Raw genomic sequence first — 24530 nt, 5'->3', positions numbered from 1 at the left:
TGAGGACTTCAACACTAAGACAGCTTGCACCTGATTAATGTCAAAGAGAAAATTTATCAGATAGAAGAATGGTTTTGAAAGTCAGTTCTCTTTCAAATTAAGATGAAAAACATGCAGTAAAACCAGGGCCTCTGAAAATGAAGTGATACTGAAGTGCTAGAACAATGTGAGTTAGTGCAACTAACACTATCCGTTTTTACTTCTCTCCTGCTCTCAGCGCTCTGACAATATGAAAATTAGTATGAATAGCTCTGTAGGTGTAGAAGAACCAAGGAGGATCCTGACTGAATATTTTAATTGAGTCTGAGTATTAATGTTACATAGTTTATGGTAATTGTATGATTTCCTCCAGTTACATGATAACTTACAGGGCAAGGCACTTAAAGAATCGAAATGCAGGACTGGTTTATGTATTTCCAAGAAATTTACTGACAGGGCTTGATAAATGGAAATTTATTATGGAAAATAAAATACTATCTTCAAATTCAAAAAACATGTTCAGAATACAAATTAAAATACTAATACTGTCTTTGTTGTCAATATTTATGTTGCTAGATAAATAACATAAACTTATGATTAAATACACAGGTACTCAAAACTTTCAGATCCTGCAAATTGGCTGAAAATTGACCCTGTCAATGGACAAATAACTACTACAGCTGTTTTGGACAGAGAGTCAATATATGTGCAAAACAATATGTATAATGCAACATTTCTTGCTTCTGATAATGGTATGTATCAATATTGTGTATTTTTTTCAAAAAGCTTTTCATCTTTGTGATTGAATGGCATTCAGTTTTAGGGGCAGAAAACAGGATATGCTTAGAATACATCCCGTTGGAAGTCTCTATTACTATCAGACCATGTATAATTTTCCAGCTACTTGGGAAATGGCTGAAGAATAATTCTCTGAGTTTAAAGAAAAACACTGTCTTGGTTACAGTAGTTGTGTTGACAGCAAATTGAAAAAGCCCTGCATGGGAGTGTGGTAGGTTGAGTGAATGCACAGCATGAGTGGGCTTTATGGGGAGTAATGTGTCATTGGAGGGGCTTTGTATTTTCCCACATTCAGGCTGCAGCAGTGCAGAAGGAAAAATATCTTTTTGTTGTCAGTTTGTTAATGACAATTAACACTGCTCAGAAATGAGTCCTTTGATTTCAGCTGGAGGGCTGTACTGTTCATAGCTGATAGCAGAAAGATGGACAGGCACAGTTAGGGACATTCTCACATTATAAGGGAAAACTGAAACACTGGGGCTATTTGCCTTGGAAAGAAGACATGGTAAAAATTTCTGAACTGGAAGCTATATCAACTGTTTCTATACTTTGGCTCTGTTCTGGAGAAAGGACATAAATGGAACTGGAAGATTATGGGAGGTGGAATGAGAACCATTGCTAGTTATACTGAAAAGTTCAGTGCCAAATGATCACACCAGTGTGTGATTCCAGCAAGATTTATGGAAGCATAACACATTCGATATAGATGGCAGGAATGTCCAGAAATAGCATGATGAAACTCAGTATTAGAAAGAATTTAAATAGCACAGTTATGGTAAAGGGTGATCTTAAGCCTTCAAAGTTAGGAAATAATTTTTCCAGAGGACAAACCATCCCTATTTTGCACCTTCTTTGAAGCCTTTGATGTGGACCATCTCTGGAGGTTAACTGTCTGTCTGGTCAGTGAAGTGAGTGAGTCCGTGATCTATGGATCTGCAGTTATTTGCTGAATTTTGCTGAGTAGGGCCATTTTTCTGAGTGCAGACTACATAAGAATTATTGTGTCAGCAGGGCCAGTGACAGTGTTAGATTGGTTTTGTAAAAGAATCCCAAAACTAAGGTAAACATGTAAGTGTGTTGGTACAGCTTCATTTAAATAACTTTGCAACTGGAAACAGGCTTAATGCTATTTCGTTTTCTTTTAGGAATACCCCCAATGAGTGGAACTGGCACACTTCAGATATACCTGCTGGACATCAATGATAATGCCCCCCAAGTGCATCCAAAAGAAGCCACAACTTGTGAAACACTGCAGCCTAATGCTATTAACATCACTGCTGTAGACCCTGACATAGATCCAAATGCAGGCCCATTTGCCTTTGAACTGCCTGACACACCTGCTAGTATTAAGAGGAATTGGACCATTGTTCGAATTAGTGGTAATTAACATTATGGAAATCTTCATAGTTTTAAAGAAACTTTTGAAAATATCTTCTCTGTGGTATTATTTCACAACATACATGAGTTTGGTTGATATGAACAAGAAATCACCTTAGTGTAAGTTCCCCAGAGGACAAGAAATCTTAAGAAAGAAAAGATGATCACAGCAGTCAGGAAGTCTGTCACCCTGAGTGTCACAGAGCAGTTTGAGCAAGAAGTTAAGACTGAGCTGAAACATGAGCTATTTTTGCCAATGCTGTTTTAATCCCATGTGAGCAATATATTACTTTTTAACCAGCACCTTATTTTCACACGCAGGCGATCACGCCCAGCTCTCCTTAAGAATCCGGTTCCTGGAGGCCGGTATCTATGATGTGCCCATAGTAATTACAGATTCTGGAAATCCACATGCATCCAGCACTTCCTTGCTGAAGGTGAAAGTTTGCCAGTGTGACTTAAATGGAGACTGCACGGATGTTGACCGGATTGTTGGTGCAGGGCTGGGAACTGGTGCCATCATTGCAATTCTGCTTTGTATCATCATCTTGCTCAGTGAGTAGATAGCTCTCTTAATTTTAACTCCTTTACTCTTGTTTTGCAAGTACAATATTACTTATTTTAGTATCAGGTACCTTGACAAAGACAGGGGAGTTATTGAAGGCTCAGGTCCAGGAATTGTTTCTGCATGTTTCAGTGTTTGGACAAGTTAAAAAACTTCCTGATAGTACAGGATTTGGAGTTGGACAGAGTACAGCTAGCACCTGTTTGGCACTCAAAGCCCTGCATTGGGTTTGTGAAAGATATTTTCCATTTATACTCACACACACTTGTAGTGTTACATCAGTGAGTGGCCAGGTTGAAGATGTGATTAGTCCCCAGGCTTCTAATCTGTCTTGTGTTGCCAGTACTGTGCAATTTGGTGCCACCCTTAGCAGGTAAAAATGCTTTTAAGGAGTGCTCTGATGTTACTATCACCGTGTTTCAGATAAGTAGGAATTTCTTTTGGAAAATAATGGATCACAGTCCTTCGTGTAAGGCCTGACAAGAAAGGCAGGTGTTGCAATGATGTGTATGTTTAAGTACTGCATAAAGCTGTTACCAGTATTTTATTTTGTGTGAAGTGCATTGAGTAAGGGAAATGACTAAAAATCATGAGTAAGTGTCTGTCCAGTGGAGTAAATTAGATAATTAGATTAGCTAGCTCTCCTACACATTATAGTTAACTGATTGCCTGTTGTGGTGGAACACAAGGGAGAGATTAGCCTGGTCATAGTACACTATGCACCCATCTAGAACATAGAAAATTAAGGAAAGGAGTAATTAAAAAAAAAAGAGCCTGGATAAGCACATGATTTTACACAAGCACACAGTGCATTTACTTTCTTGATAGAAGAAATCTTTTAAATGCTAGGTATGAAACTAACAGAGCCTTATTGAAGGAAAGATTTCTGTCTGAATATACTGGTTTATGAAGCACAGTCTTTCTTAATTCTTTTCATGGCAAGTTTATTTTGCAATGTGGAATGGATTTTTTACTTACAACCTTGAATATGTGATTGATTTCTAAACTGAATTGTCTGTAGTGGTCTCAGTTGAAACATCTCTTACTTAAGCTGCCTTCTGTCAAATTATTAATTTCAAAAACCTCCAGAACAGTCAAATCCAACTTCATTGCTTTTTTTTTTTCCTTCTTCTTTTAAATCTTCACACAATTTCTACAGTTTTTATGGCTGTGGTCCAGAACTAAGGTGTGGTTTTGTCTCTTCCATTTTTGCGTTACAGTTTTAGTTTTAATGTTCGTGGTATGGATGAAACGCCGTGATAAAGAGCGTCAGGCAAAGCAGCTCTTGATTGATCCTGAAGATGACGTGAGGGACAACATTCTGAAATACGATGAAGAAGGGGGTGGAGAAGAAGATCAGGTGAGGAAAGGTTAATGGGTTTTATGTATAGATTTACACTTCTCACTGCACTTTGTTTTGTTTACGTTGAAGCACTCTGGTAGGTAGCTAATTTTTACATTAAGTACTGAAGGCAATAACTTTAAATAAAAAATTGCTAAATCTTTTTTTTTTTTTTTTGCCATTACCAATATACCAATTGCTTGCCATTTGGATAAGATGTAAAAGCAGTATCTTGTCCTCTTGCAGTAAAAGCATTCTGACCAGATTCCAGCTAAGGCTGTTATATTTAGATGAAAGTTAACATTTACTGTCATTGCTGTCTGTAAACTTTCCTCGCTCCCTGTCTAGGAACTTGTACAGCAACACGAGTGCAGGGTGCCTAATATCATCTAAACCAAATACAACCCTTTCTTGATGGTGGGTGAATGCCTTTCTAGATAAATAGTAATGTTGGCTATTGACAGATTTGCCACTGGGATTTCAGGCTTGGAAAGCATTTAGGTTTCAAGTAGCTGTCAGGGCACATCTGTGTTTATTCAAATACTTTTCCAGGCAGGTGCCATGTGCATTTACTCTCATGTCACCTCTGGTTGAACCACTGCTGATATGTCAGAGGACTAGGAGTGATGTGTATATGCTAAGAATAGTGTCTTTTCGCCCCTCTCTCTCCAAGTTAGTGGATTTTCAAGCAGTGTGATTTCCTTCCTTTAGAGGACGTTTATTAAGTGCGTTATGAACATGACAAACAGCAGATTTATGCACATTATCAATGGTAGAAGTGAGTGTAGTAATTACAAAGAGAACAGTGCGTATAATAGAGTCTAAGAAATTTTCCAGTTAAAAGCCTTGAAAAATTAAGTGCAATTCTTCCACACATCCCCAGTCTCAGTCATCTGGCACTTGAGTTATCTGAAAAGTGTCTCCCTTCACTGCTACAGACTTCTATAGTTTCCTTCTGCTCATTTGTTTGTTTATCTGAAATTTGTGTTCCCCTTAGTAATTTCCATGCTTCCTGCATTTCCCCAAGTACTGTTCCTACTTCCTGGCTTTTCTGCATAATGTTCTTCTTAGGCAGTTTTCAAAGGAAACTTCAGTTTATGCAGTTTTGGAAAAATGCTTATGTTAAATAAAGTGAAAACAGCCCTTTGAGTCTATGCATGTATTCCAGTTATTTGTACATAGTTTCAGTACAAGAACTGCATCCTGTTCGTGCATCTGTTGTTGTACAGAAAAGTTACAATCTTAAAAGAAAATTAGGAAAACTCAGTCCTGTGAGAAGTAATTTTTCAGTTCACATATTCCCAGCTCCTGTTCATCCTGAATTCTCTGGGGGATCTGTTCAGCAATTGTCATGGATCTTTGATTTTTAATTACTGTCCACACAACCCTCAGGACAGAAGTGAGTAAGGTTCTCTGAGTATAGTCCATTGGGAAGCCATAGGTGATGGTAGGGGTAGCATTGGGTGGGATTGTGCTGCAGATCAGAAACATTAACCACAGTAACAGTGTACAATGACAGCAAAACAGGAATCTCCTGAAGTCTCTCCTCTGCCCATCTTGTGCTGTGCTCCTCTCCAGCTGGCAGTGCTGTCTTTGTGAGAGGTATAGTCAGGGTGGTGTGGCAGGAGGGAGTGAGACATCCTGTGAGTGCCGCGGAGATTGGGGCGATGTAAAGCATCCGTAATCGCAGTGAATGAACGTGCTGCACGCAGAGAAAGGAGAACTGCCAACGGGTGCACTGGCAGGAAAACAGTAAGGAATGTGAAATTAGGACCATTTCCTCTCACAGTGGACACAGAAAGCATCTAAACCTAGAGAATTTTAAGGGCTTTACAAAAGATTGAATGGTTTTTAGTCACAAACCCCCTTCTTACTTTCTAAAGATGAATTTAAAGCCACTACTGCGATTTAGTTATCTTCACTGCAGCCGCTTTGTTCAGGTACGTGGGTCCCCTTTTTGATCCATTGACAATAGGCCAGTCTCTGGGGGTCTAAAACACACTTGCACACTCTAAATGTCGAAAACATGTCCAGAAAAGAACAGCTTGGACAAAGTGTAACAAGCTTTTTTACCATTTCTAGTGTAGCCAGTTTTATACCACTAGTAGGCAAAATGGTGGTAGGTAGCTTCAAAGCTAGGAATTTGTTCCTATGCAGAATGGATGAAGAAAGAGCACAAACTTTTCATCTTATTTTCTTGTCTACAATGTATGATGTAAATATGTTCTGTCTTGCTTTTCAGGGAGATTATTTTACTTTATTTTGGTTAGACATTTTTTTTAAATCTAAATTCTTTCTGTACTTAACTAGATGGTAATAATTCTTAGATTTGTTTCGTCTTGGTTCCCTCCTGGCCCTCCTCATCCTCTGTGCCCAGAGGAAAGAGGGGGAATGATATTTCATTGGGGTTTATTTGGTTTCGAACACAATTATATGAGATTTCAGAACTTAGAATGCAGAGCTTTTCAAATGTCCCAACAAGTTCTCTGCAAGCAGTAATCTCATTTTTGCAAACCATGGCTTAGCAAAATACTGCATAAGCAAACTTGCATGCAGCATTGTGGGCAAAAGATATTGGCTAGAAAGATCTTTGTGTTTTTGTCAATGTTAATGAAAGTATTCAAGTCTCAAAGTGAGTGTCCTAAAAAAGTATGGGACTAACATCAAAAATGTATTTTCAGAATGAGACCTCACAGAGAAAAACTGCCACTGTTCTATTAAAATCAAGAAAAATTGCTTTGTGTCAGTGTTGGATCCATAAGTCATCAGCAAATTACAGGAAAATGCTCTGCATCAATATTAACTTTTTTTATGGTGCACCATACCTAAAATCCTGAGGACTGATTAAACAAGCAGCTTCAGTAGAAGGCAGTAAACAAGGTGACTCAAACATAGAGCCATCCTGCCCAGGGTGCATCTCGTGATGAAATAAAAGGGAATTTTAAAGCCTCGTGTGCATCTCAGTGAAAACAGTATTTTAAAAGCTTCAGACATTTTCATAAAAGGTAAAGTTACTTTTATTTATAGCCAGCAAATTACTTTTTAAAATCACATGCTTCTGTAGAAGGACAGCTTAAAGATTTACCCTGTGTGGCCTGATATTTCCCAGATGTTTAGGTTATTTGAAGATGAGACTGTTAGGGCTTGAAGGTAAGTGATAGAACTTAGGTCTCTCTTTATCCTGAAACAAATTAAATGTTGGAGGTTTTTATCTTAAAACACTTTATTTATTTGAGAGGTTTAATTTATTTATATTGAAACTATGCAAGTTGGGTTTCTTAGCTGTCATGACAGACCCAGAAATTCCTAAAACATGTTCAGCAGGTTCCTTTCAAACTCTCTGTACATCCTATCAGATTGATGTCTCCTGTAAGAAATTAGATGAGTTCAAATTCCAGCTAGTTCCTCTGAGTCACAGCAACTGCCAGAAACAAGTTGGAATTCCTCTTTCATTTTGTTGGTGTGTTTGGGGTTTTTTTCTCCTGTGCCAGCAATTCCAAGGAATTATGAAGTGAAATCTGTAATAAAAGAGCAGTTTAGTCCTTTGTGAAGGTCTTCTGGTAATCCCATCTGAGGCCATCTTGGCCTGCTTTGTTCAGTCTGACAGACTGAATGCTTGTCAAGAAAATTGAAGATCTTGAATGATTCATAGTTGTCTTCTACCCTGGCATGATGTACACAGGGTCGTGTGATCTCCACAGCAGCTGAGAAAAATGCTATTAATTCTGTAAGCCAGAAAATCTTTTGATCTGTGGGTTGTAACTGAAGTCAGCCTGCTCACCTCCAAAGAGCATTGTCAACACTGGAAGTGTTTTGGACTTTTTTCACCTAGAAAAAACAGGCTGAAAAACAGGCTCCAAAATGTTTACAGCACTCCTGTTGTTCCAGGCAGCAACTGTCTGGGTTTTCTGAACTATGAATGTACCAGCAGAAGTTGGGGATAAGGGAGGAATGAGAAAAAGCAGAATTATTCCAGATAGAAAGCTTTGGATTCTTCTCAGGATTCTGTTTACTGTTTTCTACTTTCAACAGTTGAGCTACCTGACTTAGAGGAGATGGGCCATGAGAGGGTTTGAGTCAGCATCATTCTGCAGAAGTCAGTGCGACTTGTTTGGGAAGGGGAAAGGTATCAGGGTTGGGTTGTTTTTTTTTATGGTGTTGGTTTATTTGGCTTGGTTTTGTTTTTTTTTTTTTTGTTAAACCCTGGTATTTTGTTTTGTTTTTCCTAAAATTGTATCTGAATCTTAAACTGCTGCGGATGGGGGACAGTATAGTTTGTTACATTCTGAAACAGAAACTGTAGTGAGTACCTCTCTTGACTGTTACTGAACCTTATGATCCGTGGCTTGTAGTTGTTCAGCAAATGGGCAGGTGTGAGGTGCAAATAGTGAATATTCTTTCCTGATATAATGTGCTCTGAACTTGTAACACCAGTCTCAGTTCCAGAGAACCCAAACCTGCTGCTGGCTGAGTGTTGGAGCACTTAGCACGTGTCTGCAACGTAGTTTGCACACACAGCACATCACAACCCATAACCATCACTAACTCATTTTTGTCACATATCTCGGGCCATTTGTGTGACGTACATCAAGGTGGTGGGTGCTTGACTGGGATATGTGCAGCATATGTCAGCCTGATAACTGTGATACTTTTTTTTTTATCTAATTGCTGTTGTAATATGTCTCATTGCACAAGATGATTCTCTCCTTTGAGTTCATTTCTATAATGTTTCCTGAATTTTAGCAATACTTGCTCATGCAGGTAGTCCTGCTGAAGCAAGTTGTCTGAGCAAGTGGGTGGTATGCTTTTAAAGTATTGCAGATGAGCTGTTTTGAACATGTAGGATAATCTAGCCCTCAGATCTTTTCAGCACTAGAATTTCAATGCAGTGATTTTACTATTATTCAGAGTAGTTTACTTGCTGAGGAGTCTTCATTGTCCTTCCTACATCAGTTTTTTTAACATTAATCAATAGCTTGCTTTTTGTCATATTTTTTACATATTTACATAAAGAGAGAAAATCGTAGCATTTAACGCTGTTAATCGCATTAAAAGTAAAAGATGAACGGTTTATTGTATGTGTGCAGGATCTAAATTCTGAACAGAAATTGCTCTTTTATGAAAGGGTAGCTGTGTTCCAGCATTTATGTGTCATAGATAAAAGCAAAATTAGGTAATCCTTCTGAATTTTTGTGTGTGGGTTTTGGGGTTCCTTTTCATATTGTCATAACTTTCTGTATGCCCGCATTTTGAGATGACATCAGTCTTCTGTGCTGGGTCTTTTTACCACTTGTAAACATGATAATGGTCCTTACCTACTCCATGAACTTTATAAATCCATGTGATTAGATTTTCTTTTTCACCACCCTGTGTTAATGAGATTCATTTACTCTCAGTTTTTAACCTTCATTTTGCATTGCAGTAAGAATAGAACATGTTTTATGTTCTGAAATTTCAAACATAATGAATGAAATAAAGGTTGCTATGATATTCCCCATGAATATACAATACTATAATTAAAAGATAGTTATTTCATGGATTGTGTTTGCTTACTAAGACATTAGTTTCACTTTTTTGAATAAGTGACTCATACAGTGCTCCTGTGGAGGAATTACTGTCATTCCTTGGTGAATCTTTATCTCATGATATGAAAAGTAATGTTTTCGTAATTCCATTACAAAATTGTTTAGTGTTATTTTATCATATCTAGAACCTCTGCCTGTTATTGCATTGTATCTGCAGCTAGAGCTTCACTTTCACCTTTTTAATTATGAAAAAGATAAGCCAGCTTCTTTGTTATCTTAAAAATTATTAACTTGTAGTACTCCAGATGCATCTGTAATAAAAACAAATGGGAAAAGCAGTATGGCAGAAAGTAATCTAAAACAAGTGACAAAGAGCAACTGTTGGTGTAGGCATTTTAACTATCCTTCCCCCTGCAGCCTACATCTAGTCAGTTCTCTATCTTTGCTTTTGTTTGAAATCTCATAGTTTCAGGAAATGTAAGATTTAGGGGACGTTGTAGTATTTTGCAGAACTGAAGCAATATTTTATGTGAAAATTTCTCATAGCCTTTTAGGGTGATTTTTCTGGGTTTGGGGGTAGAATATATAGCAGGATTGGTTTTCACTTCTTTTTTTTTTTTTCCTTTTCTTTTTTTTTTTTTTAAGATTTCAGTGGGAACATGCAGGAGTAAAATATTTCTTTCCTTCCTTCCCCATCTCATTTCTCTATTGGAGTAGACAGTAATTGCCTTTGGGACAAAAAGGCAAAGCAGAACACGTGTTTTATCCAATGGTACTTCAGAGTCATTATTAGTTCTGTTCTCTTCAGGAAATAAAAAAACTGAGTTTCTACTAAAACTCCATCCTCTAAAAGGGGCAGGTAAAATTCAAATTTCTGCTACTCTTGCTTTATATGCACCTAAACCACTGCAGCTGATTGTGTTCAGTGAAAGACACTTGAAGGTCTTACCATCAAATTAAGTCAAAGTGATCTGGTGACATTTAAGTTGATTATTTCTTCTATGGGGATAGAGCTGAACTTGCATATTTCTTTGCAAAGAGTGCATCCCTTGAAAATGAGAAACAGGTATAGTGGTTTTGTTACATTATTCATGTGTCCAGTCCTGTGTTGGTGGCTAACCAAAGCTTTCATTCTGTAGAAGGTGAAAACCCAAGTCATCCTAGAAGTGTATCACACACAGTCTCATGAGCAGCCAGGAAATAAACCAAGAGCTCCGAGACACCAGAGAAGCCAGAGTCATAAATCATTAATGCATGTCAGTCACATTCCAGGCACTAGGCTGTGGTAGTGGAAAGCTCTCAATTCAGATGTAATGTATTAAAATATTTTCTGAGTTTTCCTTTCTCAAAAAAAGTCCTTCCTGTCTCTGCATAGCATTTTGTAGTTTTAGTTCATTGTTGTTTCATTCTGTTGTCTGCAGTTCTGCATCATAATGTTCCAGGATGCATTCATATAAGGCAGTTACCAGTTACTGTAAACATTTTTTACTTGTTAGGGTTTTTCCAAGAACTTAAGTGAATTTTCTAATTTAGAACAACTAATGAGGATGAAAAAAATAAAGGCTGTTTAAAACATCTCCTGCTGTAAACCAATCATTGCTCTGTGAGGGATTATTACTCAGGTGCTGTTCAGTGAATAGCTGCCTTGCCCAAGAGGAAGTTATTTAAGAAGATTTTTGAAGGCTTCATTATCCTGTTTTTCAGTGATTATTGGGGAGTGTAAAATAGCCTTTTCTTCTATTCTGGATATTTCTTCTATTCAAGTTGAGATACTTAAACTGTGCTTTGGACGACTGTGTAGATATTCTTAAAGAAGTGCTTTGGGGGGTTTTAGAGCCCTCTGCATACATTTCTGGTAATTTTTAGGGCTTGGTTACCTGATTTTGACATTTAGCAATCTTCACTGGGATTGCATGTTTCAGGAATATAAGGTTTGAACTAACAATGGTTGAAGTATTTTCTTAAAGCTGTTAGAACTAAGTGAAGAGATAATAATGTCAACATTGCAATCATCTTGGAGGGGAGAGGGGGTTAGTGGGGTTTGGGGAAAGAGGTGGGCGGTGAGATGGATTGATTTCACAGGATGAAACTTCTGATAAAATGTCCTTCTAGCACTTTAAAGTTGTCATCTCTTTAACCACCAGTTATTGAAAAGGCAACCAAAGTTTCTCCAGTGATAACAGATCCCTTCATAACCAAGCAGAAAAACAAAAAATCATTCAGCTTGCTTCACTTACATCCCTGGTAGAATGTGAGGTTTCTGTTTCCCTGTTGACTGTAGATTTGGACTATCAGACTAGTCCAGGTTTCTGGTTTCCAAAGGCCTGAGTTTCTCTAGATGCAAAAATGAGAGCAAACTTACATATCTTAGCAGTATTGCAATTGAGAAAAACGAAGTAGATTCTCTCTTTCATCAACAATTTTAAGTTTGTCCAGAAGTTTGACAAGGAGAAAACTTGAATGAAACATCTGTTTGAGTGTGCTCAAGTCCAAACTGAAGGGATTTTTTTTCTAGAATTGCTGGAGTTAAGGCTAACCAGCCCTAACTAAATAAATACTCTGACAAAAATTGGCAGCCATATGAACTAGATACCCACAACTCTCACTGAAGTACATTTCCAGTGGAGGGCTGAGACATTTCCTTCAGTGAACTGCCAGTAATAATCCATAAGGAGATTTTAACTATCAGGAAGTTATATGGGAAAAGACTGGAGCAAAACCAAAGCACTGTAGAATTGTGGTCCTGAAATTAAGAGTTAAAATGATGACCCAGAATACTGATCAAAGCTGTCTGTCCCAACCTATCCCACCATGTTTTGTTCACTCTTGGATGTGCCAGTTTTCCATTCAGCTGTCACTTCTACAGTTAACTATCTTAACAAACTCTCTTTGAGGCTAACCTTTAAGTCCGTTCAAGATCTTTAGGTAGTGTGTGAAAAGCTTTCCTGTCTGTGAAAGCAGCACTGAGTGAAGAGATGGGATCTCAGCACCTCTAAACAGCTTATGACCTGGCGTTTTAAAACATTTTTCCATCTTCTACTTTGCAATAATTGAGTAGAGTTACTTTAGACAGAATGTTGAAACAGCTGGAGTGGTTGCGTGGTGCCTGGCACTCAGTGGGTTTGTGGAGGTGGTGGATGGGTTGGCCATTCCCCACTGGTGTGCAGTTAGTACTGGTTTAAATGATAGGAGGGATTTGAGAGTCCAAGGTAATACATACAGTGGATCTGTATGTATTAGTGTCATCCAGACACTATTAGACCGGCAAGATAAATTTTCTCTGATAGAAGGCTAAATGACAGTGTCATAAATTACCCTAGAAAAGAAAACCAAAGTGGGATAAGGACATGTTCTGCACTGCTGTCACCTCACAGATGGCTATCTTTGCTGACTTACTAGCTATTAGAGTCTGCATATGTCTCAAACTACTAAATACATACAAAAGGATGCCTTAGATGTGGACATAATAGACTGACAAGCTTGATTTGTATTTCTGCATTAGCACTAACCAGTAAAAGAATTGTATACAAATGTGTGTGGGTGGGGAAAAAAATTATAGAGTTGAAGTGAATAGAGATGCTCTTCTGGTTTTAATACATTGTTATTTAACCATACCAGTTTGAATTCTTCCACAATGAAATGCTTAGATTTAAAAAAATAGATACATATTTCATTTCTCCCTGTTGATGTTTTCCACCTTTATCTTTTGGGTGGGTATGAAAAGCACTTGTGTTACATATTTATAAATTCTAAAAAGTACATTCTTCTTTGTTTGATAGGATTTTCTGATAGCATGTCTCTAAACTATTTTGATTTATTTTACGTAATAAAAAGAGAAAGGATAAAAAGTTCTGTTCTGTTTACTTTTCTCTGATTCATACTGCTTCCTGGAGATCACTTATTATTCTGTTTGGTACATGAAGTACCAAAGGGTAGGAGTTAAAGCTCTGCCCCAAGGAACTTGTAATCTAATTAAAGCATATGAAACTGCATTCTCAGATCTCAGTGGAGCTGTTCCACCTTTTTTGACTATATATTTGTGTGCAGCCATCTGAGAACCCAAGTAACAAATCAGAAGGTGTAGTGGGTTTGATAATCAGTTACAGTTCTCCCCACAAACTACCATCACTGCTGTCAAAAAGAATTCTTCTCCTGTTGAAAAGTCTGGGTTTGGGGTCACAGGAGGTCATAGTCTCAGAAAGGATCTACATCCCGTGAGATAACAGCAGCAGTGAAAGCTTGCACTCCTTCCCTTAGGAGTCAGTAAGGAACTAATGAAAAATAGTCTGAGCAGACAACTTCCAGCAAGTTGAGATTATAAATAAGATTCTTACCAGAACAGCACTGTTGAAAAATTGATATTTTTGATGGGTAGAGTAGCCTATTTAGGATGTCTATAACTGCTTGGATTATTTGTGGGGAAGGGTATCTGGCATACAGCAGAGCTGGCATGAGCCCCCATCTGCTGGTAGTGCTTGAATGGCCTTCGTTTAAGCCTTGAAGTCCAGTTCTTTGTTTTGCATTCTCACCAATGCCCTGTGTAAAGGCATCAGAGAGCATGACTTTCTTCTAGACATGGCAACAGTGAGGAGAATGATAATGATGAAATGCATCTCACTGTGCAGAGAGAATTCAGGAATATCTATGTTGAATGCATAAACATTGATCTAATTAAATTTTTCACATACGTACATACTGCTTATTGGAATTCGTACTGCTATGCTAACTTCATCAGTCTGCCAGAGTTTGAAACTGCAGCATCAAGTACTTAATGAACAGATTCATGAGTAATCTCTAGGAAGTGCTTAGAATTAAGGCCAAATCTAAGGAGCTTTGTACTTCTTATGACATTTTTCACCCTTTGGCTTTCATATTATGGAAGCCACATAAAATCAGCAAGGAGTCTTAAATTCATTCTTTGAAGGTATTAGAAAATACTGCAGAACACTGTGCTTGCTTTTTTCTCTCAGAATGTATGGCATTTATTTTCTTAGAAAAATAAGAGTTGGATTTGGCATCTTTGCTCTGTGCTGTAAATCATCATTACTAGGTAAAGTGTTTAGTCCCTTAATAGTACTACTCAAATCCCTGCTTCTCAAGGGAAAACTTATGAGAAGCTCTACAAATCTGATGGAATAGAATCAAACCAGGAGATTCAGGGAGTATAAATCAAATAACATCCTGTTGGTATGCAAATAGCAGTGTTATTGACTTATCCTCAGTAAGTATTACAATCCTGAAAACAGGACTTCTGGTGAAATGATACTTTGCATTTTCCTTTTTTCCCTTCTCATGTTTTCCCCCTGATAGATATTGTTTAAAATTCTGCTAACGTACTGCGTCTGTTTCATATTTTGCAGGATTATGACTTGAGCCAGCTCCAGCAGCCTGACACTCTGGAACCAGATGCCATCAAACCTGTTGGAATCAGACGTCTTGATGAAAGGCCAATCCATGCAGAACCTCAGTATCCAGTCAGATCAGCTGCTCCTCATCCTGGGGACATTGGGGACTTCATTAATGAGGTAAAGAAGCAAAAAAAGGTTTCCTCCTAAGATCTGATAAGCTTTTATATTTTGTTTATTCTACTCCGCATGAGTAGCTGTTATGTTAGAACATAATAACTTTTTAAAACTTCCTCAGACAATTAAAATTGTCTCACTAGACAGAAATAAATACAGTCTTCTAAAGTACAGACAAATTTAATTAACTCATTCAAACAGAAAGGGAAAGATGTATCAATTAACTTCTGTGCATCCATATTAATTACATTCATAGTACGTTATCAGCAGCAACCACAATATCTCCAAGCAGGATTATGCAATGGGTTGCAAGTAATAAACAGAATAACAAAATTGTATGTAGCCTGAACTCATTTATTAATTCACAGTAATTTAATAATGGAAGAAGTTCATTTTCATTCTCCTCATACATTACCCTTTGAATCCAGATAATAGTGGAAATTCAGTACCTTCAATAAGACCAAAAGAATTCCGTCAAATACGATTAGTGAGCAGGGCAGCTAAATTAAATGTTATGTAAGTGCTTTTAATACTTGTCTTGTCATAGAGCTTTCAAAGATTTTGCATTATCTTTGATTCTTCAATCTAATAAATGTAATTGAGATTCAGACTATACAAGAGTACTGATAGCTCTGAAAGAAATTATCCTCATTATTTCTATCACTGGTCAGTCTTAAATCATTGGTGTTATGGTACTTATGATAGAACATGTTTCTTGTGTTTGCTGGTTATAGGGAAAAAAAAAAAGCTAACCCAGATTTACTTCTATTTTTACTTTATTCTGTACTGAATTGTAGTAGTTAATTATTTCTCATATCTTCCTTGTCAGCTGGAGCTGGACACATATTGCAGAGTATTGCAGAACAGTTTCTGCAAACGTGTTTATTCTTGTTTGCCTTGAAGAAAAGTCATGCTAATATACTAAAGTCTTTTGTGTTAGAAAGCTGCAGAAAATTGAATTTGCCCCTTTTAAGGTATACGGTGATACAGTTGTCAAAAAACTTAGAGGAGAGTTGACTAGCAGGAAATGTACAAATATTCTTGTAAGACGTATTTTAAGAGACTCCAGTTTTTGCTTGCCTTACACTTCTAAATATTACAGTTATAATTGGCTTCTGGAAAATAGTGGAAACACGGGACAATAAAAGGCCCACATAGCTGGCCAAGGCAGTGTACACACAAGAACTTCCTTGTGCTTCCAAACACTCGGAGATTCCCATCCTGTTCTCACACAGCTGTGGTCAGGCAGTGCCCACCTGGCAGGCAGTAGTGAAGAACCCTGTTTTTTGTTGTTCTCAAAGCAGCCAGGAGGCTCTGTTATGGAGCAAAGGCAGGGAATGGGTCTGATCCTGCTGGAAGGCCGGAAAGGGGCCAGAGGTTGTCCATCCTCCTAAGATTTTGTAATGACTTAGCAAGCTGTTCTTGCAATATTATTTTTCAGTAGGTTATCAGTCTTGAAGCTGATAGTATCAGTGTGTACACATGGGGCAGAAGAAACAGTACGTGCTCTCTTGATTTAACCCTGTACGTTTATAATGCATTACAGACGAGCATGGAGTAATTTTTTTCCTGCTACTGTCTACTGTACTATATCAGTACCTCCCTTTATGCTTTGCCTTGCCATCCACCAAAAAAGAAAGCTTCTCCCAGCTATTCATACACAGTAAAATAATGTCATTGATTAAGAAAATATGTGCAAATATATATGAAGTTAAAGAAAATACGGCAGTTTTCTTGTCTGCAACTTAGCTCAGAATTAATTATATCTGCTGATTGAAAGGAACTGTGTGAGGTAGTTTCTGTGTTTTAAGGATTATATATTTAGCTTGTCTTCTTCATAAGGCTTTTTTAAATGAGAATTTTACAGGAATGTATTGTTTTACTGTGGGGCATTCCATCTAACCCTCTGTCTAGCAGATAGTAGCCACCCAGAGATTGTCTATGCTCTGTTTTCCCAGAAGACTGAGCAAAATAGGCATTTTATTTCTCTAAAATAGTGTCAGCTTAATTTGTGTTTTCTGTAAAAAATTTCCCATGACAGATGTGATTCTAAATTGTCTGCTGGGTGTGGGAGAAAATGGGTATGTCTTTCATAGGAGTATTCCTATGCAGATTGTTACAGTTAAATTTCAAAATTATCAGTGTCTAGAGTATAAATTTTCAGGCTGCACAGGTTTTCAGACTCTCCAGAAAATTGCACCTGCAGTCCTGGTGTGATTAAACCCAAGAAACTTGGTAAGTTTCTCTCAGTTTTACTTGAGGTAAATTGAAAAAATATCTTGAGTAAAGCCTGTACCAGACATTTCTTAAGGCAGTTCCTAAAGAAGATAAGCTGAGCTGTGGAAACAACATAGCAAGATAAGAAAGAGCAAAGTTCATATCTCTCTGCATCCAACTTCAATATTATTAGACGTAATTCTTCCCTTGGGCGTCTCTAACCCAAACCACCCACCAAACTAGCCCAGTCCCTAGCTGAGCAGGGAGAGGCTGCTTTTGAACTGTCAGCACTTCAGTAGCAAAGTCTGCATTAGGCCCTTGGTTTGAAAAGATGCAACACTTTCAGAGATGAGTCCAGTCTTTTGGAGGACTTGGCCCTATTCCAGGAGATGTGGGTCAGTATGGTCTTTTGAGATTGCGGTCCACATGTGGAAATTAATTTAATCTGTTGAATGCTCACCAGCACCTCAGATACACTGTTTAGATTAGCTTCTGAATTCCTTTAGCTTTTGACAAAAAATTTATTTCAGATACTGGAGGGTTTAGCTCCCATTTCCAAGCAAGCCATGGGAGTTTTCTTCTTATTTTCCTTACAGAGTCATAGAAACAAAAAGCAAAAAAAAAATATCCAGTGGGTCATTTAGGTTTTTTCCTTTTAGCAGTACTCTGTTTCTTCTGGTATATTATTTTCTACCTGTCATTCCTTGTATTAAACCTACTTAACTCAATGAGACATACATAAGTATGAGTATTTTGTAGTGTTCTGGTGACTTCTCAGTTGAAAAACAAGTTAGAATTACAATAAAAAGTCTTGCATTTTTATAACACAAAGTTGAGATAGCACGCACAAAGCTATGAACTGTTTAAAACAGGAAGGTTCCAGAGGTGTCTGATAGTCAAAATAGGTTTTGCAGGCATAAGCTAAATGACCTCAGGGACTTTCTTGTTTTGTCTGTTTCAATGGATAGATGAATCTGTAATTTAAGAGGGGAAGGGAAAAACCTCCTTTTCTTCCAGTCCAGTGTACAAACAAGTCAGTGAAATAAGTCATGTATTATTAAGAATCCTCTGTAGACTTTGTTTTCCATTTCGAGCCTTTCAAAGCCTAACCTGCAGAGTGTGGAGCATAATTAACACTTAGAATAGTCAAGATTCACAGGACAGTATAAATTAGACCTGTTTGAAGTAGTTTTGTTAATCCTGTTTTCAAGACCCACCTATATTGTCCCTAGAAATCTCAAGAAAGTTATATTGTGGTGGAGAATTTCTGGCTAAGAATAAATTTATAATCAATAGAGGACATTGCCTGAGGTAAACTAAATTTAAATTGCAAACTAAAGGTCTCATCCCATGGAGACATGGAGGACCCTCAATTCATTCTTAGTAAATGGTTATTGATACAGTGCACCTCCCTGCAAAATGGACTCCCTCGATGGTTCCAGATATAAACCAATTTGTTTTTTGTATTTCCCTGAAGGTCGCTGTCCTTCCTTTCCTTCTCATCAAAAGTCTGCTGAATCTGATTAGGTAGCAGGATTAATGAAAATAGAAGCATTAGATTTTGTAATGTTCCATGTTAGTTCAAGATTTGAGAGGGTTGCTTTCCTTTAACTTGAGTGAAATGGAGAATGCCTGCCTGTATTAAGGCACGTTTACTGTTCCTCAACCAAGGCACTCTTAATTTCTCCAGTTCTGCCCCTTATCACCTTCCTAGTGAAAGCTCTACTATGTATATAAAAGAGGAAAAGGAAATAAGTGAGCCTGTCCAAGGTCTCAAGCTGGCCTCTCTGTTGCTGTGGCTCTTCTGTGACTGCTTGTTGTGCACTGGTGGTGTAGCACACGTAAAGAAATGTGACAATTCACTGTCCCCCCAGGTGGTTCCCCTGCTCCTGAGGATGTGCCCCAGAAATTCTGTTGTTGAATGAGCTTCTCACTCTAATGAAAACTTTGCATTTTCAGATCAGGAAACTGTAAACCAAGTAACTGTAACAGCTCTGTTGCTCTGAGGTTCTTGAACACATCTGGTAAAAACTGAGATCTCTTTTCAGAAGTGACTGACAACGAATGCCTTGGCAACAAAATCAGTAGAAGCCACTCCTGGCAGCCATTTGTTGTCTTTTTGGTTGTGCAGATGCAGCAGGTCATGTATCCATACCACCTCCACCCACTGAAAGGGGCAGTATAGTAAAAGAAAAAATGTGGCAGTGCTGAAACCAAAGGGAGCTTCTAAGCTGATGGCACTGCCCGTGCCAGGGCTGTCTGGCATGCTGTAGAGCCCAACAGCAAAGAGCAGCATCACACTGGCTATGCTCAAAAAATTGGCTTAGCAGAGGGAAAGAGAAAACATTGTAGTACTTCTTTCTCATTTTAGTATGTAACTTGTGACACAAATATAGCAGAAATCTTGTCATTTGAAGAGTTAGACACTAAGTTCAGTCATTACACTGTACACCAGAAGATAGGTGAAAATGTCAGTGTAACTTGTGCGGTGCAGTTGAATCAATACTTCCAAAACATGACCCGTAGCTACGTTCTCTGAATGAAATGGATTACACTGCCAGCACAACCTTTGAGAAAGTGAATTTGTTAGTGAGATCCTATCTTGTAAGTCAGTAACTCAAAACCAGTTTCCTTTTCTGAAATGCTATCATGATAGCTGCAGCAAATTGAAAAAAAAATTACAAGTTCCCCTTTGGAAAAACAGATGGGAAAGAGGCTGCCTTCTGCCTTGTCATGGATGACTGATAGGTATCAGAATTTTTGCAGTGCTGTAGGAAAATGTTTTGTTCGCTGATTTTTTAAAATAAATTGGTATCCCATGGTTGGCTGGCTATTAGTAGGCAGAACTGCAGGGAAATAACATTTTGTCTCCAAACTAACTTTCTAAATGACTTTCACACATGGATAGCTGGCATTCGTACCTCAGCACTCCTTAACCTCAGCTGGCATTTATTCTCCTTCCCTGTCACCTGCGTTCCAAACACATGGGTGTCTGTCACCCCAAGCAGGCTTTAGGAAAGATCTGAATACCATGAGGCCAGTTACTGCCTAAGAAGTAAAGTTGTCTTTGTGCTTCACTGCAGAAAATAAGAAAAAGCCCTAGAACTTGCCCCTTGGAAGCTGGATAAGGGATGTCTTCCAACACTTACTGTTGCCTTTTCAAAATCACTCATCTTTTTTGCTTATTATGGCCATCAGGTTTGAAAATGCCAGAGAGAGATAACAAGCATCACCAATTATTCTTATCTCATAATTCAAAATTGCACTTTTAATTCAGGCTATTAATAACCTGCTTGATGTTGTTGTACCAGATGAAATGATCATTTCAAGGCCAAAATTTGTTCTTGATTGGAGGTCATTGGGTTGATAAATATGCTGGGCTTTTCCACCACTGATTTGGAAATTATTTTAGGTACATTTTGCACAATTCTGAATTATTTAAATAGGTAATAAAGAACCAGGATTCACTTCTACCTTATCAATGCGAAATGCTTTAATTAGTGGGTTTAATATGTATGTACTCCATAATACATATTTGTAGAAGAAAAATCAGCTTCTGGTTCCATTTTGTCATATTTGGACAAAACACAATTGAGAGTTGAAACATACTTTTCTAAAACCAGAATATATTAGATAATTTGAAGGAAGCTCACTCAGTCCTTCAAATAAGTAGGAGTATAATGCCATTCTTTAAATAAATAAACATTAAAAATCAAAAGTAAAACCAGCACAAATATCACTGGTAAAAATTAATAGTGAGCAATTTAAAATCCTAGCACAGCCTTATGGAATTCTGAAAGATACATTATCCCCTGTCAGTGGCTGCCAGAGTAGATCCTATTCAAAATGGAAGATCTTGAAAAAAAGTGTTGTTAATCCCATGGAAGAAACTATGAGGTTAAAAAAATAAAAATCATAAGAGAACTTTTTGGCTTCAGGCTTTTATATTCAGCTTGTAAATCTTCCCCAGATAAGCACAGAGAAATTGTCTCATATTCTAAAGTTAGTTACCCATATAAGCACTTAGGTTTGGACTTATGTAACAAAACAGAGAATGTAGAGGCTTTTCTCTGGAAGAAGTGTGGTTCTTTCCTTGCTTTTCCTCTTCAATTCCCCAGCATTTCCTCCAATTCATTTTGTGTAGCTTTTAATTTTGTCGATTCAGCTCCATAGACTGGAAATGTAAAAATGCTGATGGCCCACTGTTCGTGTGTTGGTAACTTCAGTACTTTGAAATGAGGAAACAAAAACAGTCATCATCTTGTATTCAGCTTTGATGTCACTGTGTGTATTTTCTGAAGAGCAGGTGGATTTCATGGGTGGATGTGGCAAAACATAAAAGGCTTAAGACAACGTACCATATATTTTTCTCACAGCAGCCTACAAAGGTACATGAGTTTACAGGACTAACTAAATATGGATTTTGGCACATGCAGATGGATTGCAGGCCAGAAAAGTCAGTGGATATGCTATTGACCATGTGAGATGGCTGTTGAATTGAATCTCTGCAAACATGCTTATTTCTCCTTCCTCATCTGTCTAACCATTCCCACGTGGCACATGGTACAGGTTGTGAGTTGTATATCTTTTAAACTGTTTGTTTACTAGCTTCAGTCCCAGTGCCATGACTCTCTCTTAAGGTTTTGTTAGGGCTCTGATTGCAGCTACATTCAAAATGTCCAGTGCTGCAATGCTGGAAACCCGGTCATTCTAAAAGGAGTTACACAAATGTAAATCCTGTTTTGCAGTGAATGGCAGGAGAGGAAGAACTTTGTTTTCTCAAGTGGTGCTTGATAGATAACTGCGCTGCAAATATTCCGGATATGCTTTTGTCTCGCTCTCGGATACAGAACTTTATCTTCTTTTTTCCCCTCTCCTTTTTGCAGGGACTTAAAGCAGCTGACAACGACCCTACAGCCCCACCATATGACTCCCTCTTAGTCTTTGACTACGAAGGAAGCGGCTCCACTGCTGGATCCTTGAGCTCTCTTAACTCCTCAAGTAGTGGTGGTGAGCAAGACTATGACTACCTAAATGACTGGGGCCCACGTTTCAAGAAACTTGCTGACATGTACGGTGGAGGTGATGACTGAACTTCAAAGTGAACTTTGGTTTCGGACAAGTACAAACATTTCAACTGATATTCCCCAAAAGCATACAGAAGCTAGGCTTTAACTTTGTAGTCTACTAGCACAAGTGCTTGCTGAAGGCTTTGGCTTAGGCTGCAAACCAATTTGGGCTCCGTGGAATATCAGTGATCCAATGCTGTTTGGAAAAAAATATTGAGCTCAGTTACACTTGAATTTTACAGTACAGAAGCACTGGGATTTTATGTGCCTTTTTGTACCTTTTTCAGATCGGAATTAGTTTTATGTTTAAGGCTTTAATGGTACTGATTTGTGAAATGATGCATTAAAGAGACAAAATATGTTGGGGTGGGGAGGAGTAAGGTGAAACACAATATACTTCACAATGCTTTTGTTACATCGCATTGCTTTTATTAAAATAAGGAGATTAAAAATAAACAAAAAAATCCTCATGGAACAATTTTATTATCTGGGAGAGAGGACCATGAGGTGGAACAATGTACATTACTTCTAGTTTTAGATGTTAGGGGACTTTTTTCACTAAAATTCTAAAAATTATGCAGCTGGTTGCAAATAAAGGGAGTTTTCATATCACCAGTTTGTAGCAGAATTGATTTTTTTTTCTTATGCTAGAATGTTAGACACATTTTGGTCTTAATCCATGTACACGTTTTGGTTTTTGTTGGGTTTTTTTTTTTTAATTTCTAGTATTTTTTTCCCACTTCACTGTAAAAAATGGTATGTGTACATAATGTTTTATTGGCATAGTCTGTGGAGAAGTGCAGAAACTTCAGAACATGTGTATGTATTATTTGGACTATGGATTCAGGTTTTTGCATGTTTATATCTTTCGTTTATGGATAAAGTATTTACAAAACAGGTTGCAAACAAGTGACATTGATTCAATTGTTGAACTGTAGTTAGAGTACTCAATATTTTTTTTATTTTTATTTTTATTATTTTTTTGGTTTGGGGAGGGAGAAAAGTTCTTAGCACAAAAAAGTTTTACATAATTTGTACCAAAAAAAAGGGGGGAGGGGAGTTGGCCTGATACTGGTGGCACGAGAAAATATACAGTATGTTTTCGGGGTGGGAGGGGGGGGAAGGAGCTTTCAAACTGGAGAGACTTCTGAGAACAGCTTTGCCTCTGTATTGTGTACCAGAATATGAATGATACACCTCTGACCCCAACGTTCTGAATAAAATGCTAATTTTGGATCTGGTGCTTGGTTTGGCTTTTTTTCTTCCACCTGAGCAGCCCTGACCGCAGTAAATAAAAAGTACGCAAAATGTGTTTGAGTTCTGTGAGAAGTTGTGTGTGCTTCTTTGGCATTTCCTACTGCCAGACTGAAAACAAGCTGCATGTAGAAGAAAGCCCAGCACAAATTTGGAAGGCAAGTTCCCAGGTAAAAGCAAAGTGATCTATGCTGGGATTTCTGGGAATTCACAATTTTCAGTTCCCCAGTGATGGGGTGGGGATGGCTCTTTGGTTTAATGTGCATTATCTAAATAAGAACTTGCATAATTTTTGGCTCATTTCTAGACTGACAGTTTAATGGATGTGTGATTATGCTGCAGGTTGCATAAATAAATTGCAGATTGTGGCAATCCTCTGCTGCCTGGACTTTCTTGTGCTGAAGTGAAGACAAGCCCCTGCTAACCTGAGTGCACATCAAATCGTGTCCTTCAAGGAGGTGCTCACATTCATGGAGCTCTATCAAAAAGCCCCATTAGGAGATTTGTCATTAGTAAACATGTTTCTGACCTGTTACCATGATTTACTTGCAAACCAAGCAACCATAGTAGGTACAGTTCTGTCTTTGTTCTCTTGCAGCAATCTGCTCAGGTTTAATGCCTACATTTACAGACATTAAGGACCTAATTGTGAACGGTGTGAGCCTCAAACAAAATGAAATGCTCTCAGTGGAAAGGGAGGGGAACCAGGCTCTGGCAGCAAAATAATCTGGCGGGAAAGCTCATCACTGGTGCCACTTCAGTGCTTCCTCAGCACTCACACCATAATTTACATAATTTGACTTTGGGACATAAATCCCAAAATCTGATTTGGGGAGGGTTAACACTGCGTGGGGAATGTCTCCTTTTTTTGCTCCTGATGAA

At 38.0% G+C, this 24530-nt stretch overlaps 1 protein-coding gene across 2 annotated transcripts in view; it reads left to right on the top strand.

The window, feature by feature from the left end:
* CDH2 (cadherin 2) overlaps positions 1–23630 on the top strand; it is a 114730-nt gene extending 91100 nt beyond the window's left edge. For both annotated transcript variants that reach the window (XM_071418670.1, XM_071418662.1), the window contains exons 11-16: positions 589–731; positions 1923–2156; positions 2476–2709; positions 3940–4079; positions 14947–15111; positions 22212–23630. In XM_071418670.1, coding sequence (XP_071274771.1) covers positions 589–731; positions 1923–2156; positions 2476–2709; positions 3940–4079; positions 14947–15111; positions 22212–22418 — 1123 coding nt within the window. In that variant the 3' untranslated portion in view covers positions 22419–23630. The remainder of the gene's footprint in view (positions 1–588; positions 732–1922; positions 2157–2475; positions 2710–3939; positions 4080–14946; positions 15112–22211) is intronic.
* The last annotated feature ends 900 nt before the right edge of the window (positions 23631–24530 follow it).

This window comes from Agelaius tricolor, unplaced genomic scaffold (assembly GCF_023055355.1).
Source record: "Agelaius tricolor isolate 1412-34295 unplaced genomic scaffold, bAgeTri1.0.p SCAF_2, whole genome shotgun sequence".
Lineage (NCBI taxonomy): Eukaryota > Metazoa > Chordata > Aves > Passeriformes > Icteridae > Agelaius > Agelaius tricolor.
This window is presented reverse-complemented; position numbering and strand designations above follow the sequence as displayed.